General features: G+C 61.6%; 1 protein-coding gene across 1 annotated transcript in view; it reads right to left on the bottom strand.

Annotated features, from left to right (window-relative positions):
* PFKFB3 (6-phosphofructo-2-kinase/fructose-2,6-biphosphatase 3) overlaps positions 1-6,384 on the bottom strand; it is a 23,154-nt gene that overhangs the window by 4,823 nt on the left and 11,947 nt on the right. The window contains exons 7-14 of the mRNA XM_006906951.3: positions 5,702-5,826; positions 5,071-5,278; positions 4,690-4,836; positions 4,409-4,513; positions 3,464-3,593; positions 2,811-2,873; positions 2,618-2,682; positions 624-797 (exon numbers count right to left, since the gene is read on the bottom strand). Of these exons, the coding sequence (XP_006907013.1) occupies positions 624-797; positions 2,618-2,682; positions 2,811-2,873; positions 3,464-3,593; positions 4,409-4,513; positions 4,690-4,836; positions 5,071-5,278; positions 5,702-5,826 (1,017 nt within the window). The remainder of the gene's footprint in view (positions 1-623; positions 798-2,617; positions 2,683-2,810; positions 2,874-3,463; positions 3,594-4,408; positions 4,514-4,689; positions 4,837-5,070; positions 5,279-5,701; positions 5,827-6,384) is intronic.

The raw sequence follows: 6,384 nt of genomic DNA, 5'->3' as shown, positions 1-6,384 counted from the left end.
ACCCAGATTTGTGCCTGGAGATTACTACGTCTCACACACTGGCAAAGATTCTTGGCTGTTGTTGAAGAAAAAAAAGGTTTTCTGAAAATAAATCTTAATGCCCAGCAGCCAAAATCTTTCAGCGAATAAATCTAGTTGGTTTTTTGCCGTCTGGTTTTTTTCACTACGAGCTGTGTGAGAAAGTGGCCATTTCCGGGCCATCCAGCCCTGCAAGTCCCGGCTGTCACCGGGCCTGGCGGGTTCCGGGCGAGGACACTCTCTAGGGGCCCCTCCCACTACTACAGTGGGCCGCAGAGAAGCCCCTGGCCCAGAGCGGCACAGAGACTTCCAGACCAGGGGCCGCGTGCAACTCTGGTTTAGAAGAACCTATCCGTGGATGTGAATGCGACACGGCCGCTGTGCCACCTCTTCCGCTCTCCCCGATTCGGCTAGAGGACGTGGCCCCCTCAGGAAGCTGGTGCACACTCACGGCCACGGTCAGGGAGGGCCTGACGTGGACCCCCGGGGAGTCCCCACCCGCCCGCACGCAGGCCTGGGTCTGAGGCCGCAGCCACACCCACCGGCGTGGTCTCCTCCCCCCCAGACACGGGACACGGCGGCGAGGAAGGCAGGGGCTGACGCACTTGTCCGGGCAGCTGCGTGGGCACCTCCGGGGACAGGCAGCTGGGCAGCGCAGCGGAGGCAGAGGCCACATGCTCCTCAAAGCTGTTGATGCGAGGCTTTTTGGTGGGCTCAGGGCTGGCTAGTGGGGTGACACTATTGCGTCTCATGAGTGGGTTAGGTCCCTTCTTTGCATCCTAAGCGAGACAAAGACAAAAGAGAGAAGGCGACAGTTACAAGGAAAGGGGAGGTAAATAAGCCAAAAAAAAAAAAAAAAAATCAACACCAAACAAAAGGTGTCTCTCGGCTTCTGGGATTTCCTGATATGACAGGACCGACCACGGTGAATGGCCCTGTGACCACAGGGCTGCCATTTGCCCTGTGTCTCCCGGTCGGCGAGATCGGGGGTGGTCTCCTCCCAAGCCCCTTTTCCAGATCATTCCAAGACACACACTGGGACAAACACAACATTCACAAAACAGGTGGGAGGAGATGAGCAGGACAAGTTCTGCAGTCAGTCGTAGCTCGCAAGGAGGTGGGACAGAGGGCCTCCAGCCTCCAAGGAGGGGACTGGAGGGGAGCGGCTGGAGGGGAGAGGCCCAGGGGAGAGGCGGCATTAACCACTGAGGGGACAAGCCGACAGGAGGGCAGGGAGAAGGAGGTGTCGGCGCTGGACTCTGTCCTCGGCGACAATCCTGGCTGACCGCAAGCCAGGATCTGCAGAGACGTGGAACCGGCCCTGAGCCCCCAAGCTGCGCCCGGCTCGGGGCAGGAAAGGCGGGCTTCAAAGGGCCCAAGAGACCACAGACACAGAAGACCGGAGTGGCAAGTGGCAACGTGCCTGGGGCGATGGGATCTGAAGTCCCCCTGGCCTGTCACTCCGTGGCTCGTGGCCCAAGGAGCCCAAGTCGAGGTCTGTCTCAACCAAGACCCTGCACGGTGAAGCGTTGAGACCATCGGAGCCCAGTTCAGCCCAACCCTACTGCTGGAGGGTCCGGCTGGAGGCTGCTCCTCACAGAGCCGCAAGAGACGCAGCACCCACCACCCACATGTACAGAAGGGGCCGTCACGGAGCCGAGGGACGCCGTCCTGTGTTCCAACCAGCCAGGCAACTGCCGCCGGAAGCCGGATTCTAATGCCAAAATCTCCTGGCCACGCTCCCTGGGAGTGGGAGTCTCCTGAGCAGACGGGACTGGCACACTCGGTGTGAAAGTGTCGGGCTGATGCCGGCAAAGCACCGCGTCTGGACAAAGCAAACTCCGACTTCACAACGGACGCCTGGGCGGACATCTGGGAGACCCGGCCAGGCTGGCCACCCGATCTCGGACCGCATCCCCAAGGCGGGAAGCCAATGCCACCGGGCACCGGGGCCTCCTGAAAACCCTGGCACCCGCCACCCCTCGTGTCTCTTCACGTCTACTCCCTTGCTCACTGTGCTCGCCTCCTCGGCAACCCTGAGCCCACGTGCACACGGCCGACTGAGCGAAGCCGCCGATGCCGCTTTGAACTGCTACGAACAGATACTACGCTTGACCTTGGCCAGAAGGCCGAGGAGTGATGCTGATGCTGCTTTCACCCCTAACTCTGGAACGGGAAAGTGTTAGCTGTCCCAGAGGACGAGGCAGCAACGACTGTGCTGTGCGGCTACGTTAAAGAGCAGGATGTGTCTTCCTCTTTAATGTTCACTCCTTGGGTCAAGGAAGAATGGAGAAAGAAAGCATGGAAAGAGAGAGAAAAAGAAGAGGTCAAGAAGCCACGAGAAAGACGGGACAGGAGCCCAGGATGCGGAGAAAAGAGCGGGAGAAAGTCGCCCGGGCCCCCCAAGTTCCAAGAAAACGCCCCCGAGAACCCGCTGAGCGACGCGTGTCGGCACACACAGGCGCACACAGGCGCGCACAGGCGACGTGATCGCGGGGCCTCCCGGGAGTCCCAGGCATCGGGGCTGTCACTCGACAGACCTCGGGATGGAGCACAGGAGGGGGACCGGCGGGGGACCGGCGGGGGAGCTCACACGCACCTCTGACCTCTCCCGGTGTGTGTTCACTGACTCCACGTTCAGGTAGATGGACTCTACGCGGCAACCTGGGCGAGGGTGGCGAGAGACCGATCGGCTTCTGGTTACAGGGGACAGGCCGCCTACAGCCCCACGGCCACCAGGAGCCACCGTCCCAGGGGGGCAGTCTTGGCAGGGGCTGCGTCGCCATACTCACCGTAAGCGACGGGCGTCAGTTTCAGGACGGTGTGAAGGGGGCATTTCAGGTAAGGCATCTCCTCTGGAAAGAGGAAGGGCGCCAAGATTAGGTGTGGGGCTCGAGGATGGCCATCCATGGCCCCCAGTGAGAGTCTGCCACGACAGTGCCCTCGGGGGCCGGCCTGGCAGGGGCGGCTCCCCCCACCCCCCACACAAGGCAGATGGCCTTAGAAAAGACACCTAGCCTGAAGAACAAAATCAAAACAAACCTCAAGCCCACCTTCACACAAAGAGAGTGAACAAAAAGTGACTCCCTCAACAATTCGGGTGCGTCGGGACTCAGCTGGGCCTCGGGCAGACGAGGACTTAAGTTTCGAGTTAGTTTTCTGGGCTGTCTGCTTCTTACAGGTGAGCTGAAGAGCAGAGCTGGCCCCTGCCCACAGACGGGCCCTCAGGGGGCTCCCGCACGAAGCCATCGTGCATCACGTGTGCTCTGAGGTCTCCCAGGGGAGGGCAAGGAAGGACAGGGCCGTGCCACCCCAAACCCAGAGGCTAGATTTCCTCCTTTCTGCCAGGGGCTGCACCCGGCTCCCGTCCCCCAACCCCGAGGATGCTTCGGAGGACAGCGCCTCCTGTCCCCCGACCCTGAGAACGCTTCGGGGACAGCGGCACCTGCACTCTTGTCCAGGAAGTAGGCCAAGAGGCAACGCAGGACGGCCTGGTGACAGATGACCAGCACGTTCTCCTGGCGCTCCAGCTCCATGATCACCGGCTCCAGGCGCTGGACCAGGTCCTGGTAGGACTGCAAGACGGACGACAGGGTGCCGCATGGAGCAGGAGCACGAGCCACCTCGGCCGCCCCCGGTGCAACCCAGAGAACACCCGTCGGCCGACCGCTCAGCACCCGCGTGTATGGGTGCTGCCGCCTCAGGGTGCCAGGGGGCCTCCCGCAGCCTCAGAGTCAGAGGGCGTCCCCGCTCGGCGAGAATGTGGGGGAGCAGTCCTCCTACGGGGCGTAAACCTACATCCTCGCCCCCATGGCTCCGCCCCTCTCCTGACCCTCCCCTCTGCGCTGGGGAGTCAGGAAGCTGCGCCTGTCACACGCTGCAACTGTGACCCAAGTGGCGGCAGCAGCCAGACGCAGAAGACCATGTAGCACACGGCCCCACTCAGGTGAGCGGTCCACAGCAGGCCCCTCCAGAGACAGACGCGTGGTCGCCGGGGCTGGGGCTCGGGGGACTGGGGCTGGGGCTCACAGACGGGTGTTTTTTGGCATGATGGAATGGTCTAGAATTAGAGGCGAGGATCTTATGGTGTTGGGGATATACTAAACACCACTGGATTGTATACTTTCAAACGGTGAAAACAGTTAACTTTACATTATGGGAATATTATCTCCATAAAAAAATTTTTAAAGAAGGGGTAGGACTATCTATGGCTTTTGAGACCGGCAAGGCCCGCACTCACACTGGTCCGCCTGCTATCCCCCTTCCTGCCCTTACTGACCAGGTCCCAGAGGCTGAGGGCCAGGACGAGACAAGGGGACAGCGCCGCGGGCTAGAGGGAGCTGACATAGACGAGCGCACATGGGGCGGGGGGCGCAGGCCGCACACGCACCTCCCCAGTGGGGTACCGGTAGTAGTACTTGTCCTGCTCGCGCAGGGCGTACTCCTCAGGATAGGTGTCCTTGATCTCCTCATAGGTCATCTCCTCACAGACACCCTGGAGGGAACACCCAGGGGTCACGTGAGGGAAGCAGCACCCCGCGGCCACCTCCCTGGGCCACACGCGCCCGTGGGTCTCAGGGCCCCCCGGGGTTTCCAGCAGAGGGGGCGGGAAGAGGCCCCCCTGCGCGGTCGCCCCGCCCCCCCAACAGCCTGCGGGGACCGGGGACCCACAGCATCGATCTCGTTCAGCGCCTTCCACTGCTCGTAGGGCAGCTGCAGGGCCTCGGCCGTCTGGATGGCGCTCTTCAGCTGGCTGGTCCACACCTTGAGGTCCTTCAGGTTCTGCTCCTCCACGAATTTGCTCAGGGTGCTGGCAAACTGGGGGTGGGGCGACAGGGGCGCACTCTGGGCTCCAGGCTCCTGTGCCCCCCAGGGAAGCAGCGCGGACTCTTCCCACTGGCACTAGGGACGGTCACTCTAATCTCGTTCGAATGGCGAGGAGCCCCCCACACCCTCCCCACGGCCCAGAGACCCTCTGTGTCCACACAGACAGACACGCACAGACACGCATGCGCGGGGACACACGCCCCCAGCCCTCGGCCCCACTCCTACCTTCCTGCCCCTGCTGGACAGGCCCGAGTCCCCTCCGATCCTGCCGCGGAGGTTGTGCTCGCTCTCGCCGTGCCGGCACAGGTAGATGGCACGGGGCTGCACGTGGATGTTCATCAAGTAGTACACGATGCGGCTCTGCACGTGGTCCTGCACTCTGTTCACCAGGAACCGCCGGCCCACGTCGATCACCTTGATCAGGGACAGGTCTCTGCGCGGGAAGGTGGCTGCGGATCAGGGCCCCGCCTGGGGCACGGCCGCACAGCCTGCTGCCCGCAGAGCGCAGTGCCAGGCCGGCGGCCCGGGGAGGGCAGACCACACCTGTTTTCTCTGACCGTGGGAGTATGAGTGTGGGCGTGTGGGAGGGAGGTTGCTGACCCCCCAGGAGTAGGGGAGAGAAAAGCAGGAGATTGCAAACAAAATGAGACTGGGCTCAGATGTCCCCTTCCCACACTTCCGCCCACTCGGCGGCTGAAGCAGTCACACTGAACGTGCAATCAAGGAACTTCTGGAAAAGGCAGTTTAAAAGAGAGTTTACAAACGTATCGCCAGGGGCGAATGCTTTGTGAGGACACCGAGGAAGCACAGAGGCCAAAAGCAAGTGATTCAGAGTGTGTCGCCTCTTGGGCATTACCTGTCACACTGATCGGGGTCGAGGGGCTGATAGCTGGCTTCGTAGCAACTAATTCTCTTCATGAAGTCGTCCATGGCTTCTGCTGAGTTGCAGTCTTTGTAATCCGGGCTGGAGATTTTCACTTCCTGTAACACCACAAAGGGGCAGCTGATGAATCACGCTGGAAGGCTTTCTGCTTAGCTGAAGCAGGATTTGGAGCTGGCAGACGGGCAAAGCACAGCCGGGCTCAGAACAACGATGATCCGGCCCGGCATTTAGGAGGAAAGATGTGCAGCGGGGTCGAGTCACAGCAGGATGGCTACACGGGGGCGGGGGACACACCCCAGCAGACAGAAGATCACTGCCTGACAGGAAGGAGCAGGAAACCCACAAGGTTCTCATGACACCTCTGAATAGGCTGCGACTGGGGATCAATCCAGCAGCCCAGTCACCCCCAGACAGCCCAGCCCTCTGTTCGGCCAGGTTCTGCGTCCCCGTCTGCAACTTTCCCAGGTGGAGGGCAGGCTGTCAGTTAGCCGAGGTGCACTCGGGGGCCGTGGGTGAGGCCCCCGGCGTGTGTGTCAGGCAGGACCCTTTCCCACCACCGACAGACGGACGGGGAGGCGCACACTTGTAACTGGCCCCCGACTAACGCTTCCCTGCCTAGCCGGGCCAAACCTTCCAAGGTTTGTGCTCACGGGAGG

This window comes from Pteropus alecto, unplaced genomic scaffold (assembly GCF_000325575.1).
Source record: "Pteropus alecto unplaced genomic scaffold, ASM32557v1 scaffold11, whole genome shotgun sequence".
NCBI classification, from domain to species: domain Eukaryota; kingdom Metazoa; phylum Chordata; class Mammalia; order Chiroptera; family Pteropodidae; genus Pteropus; species Pteropus alecto.
Note: the sequence above shows the minus strand (reverse complement) of the source record. Positions and strands in the feature narration are given on the sequence as shown.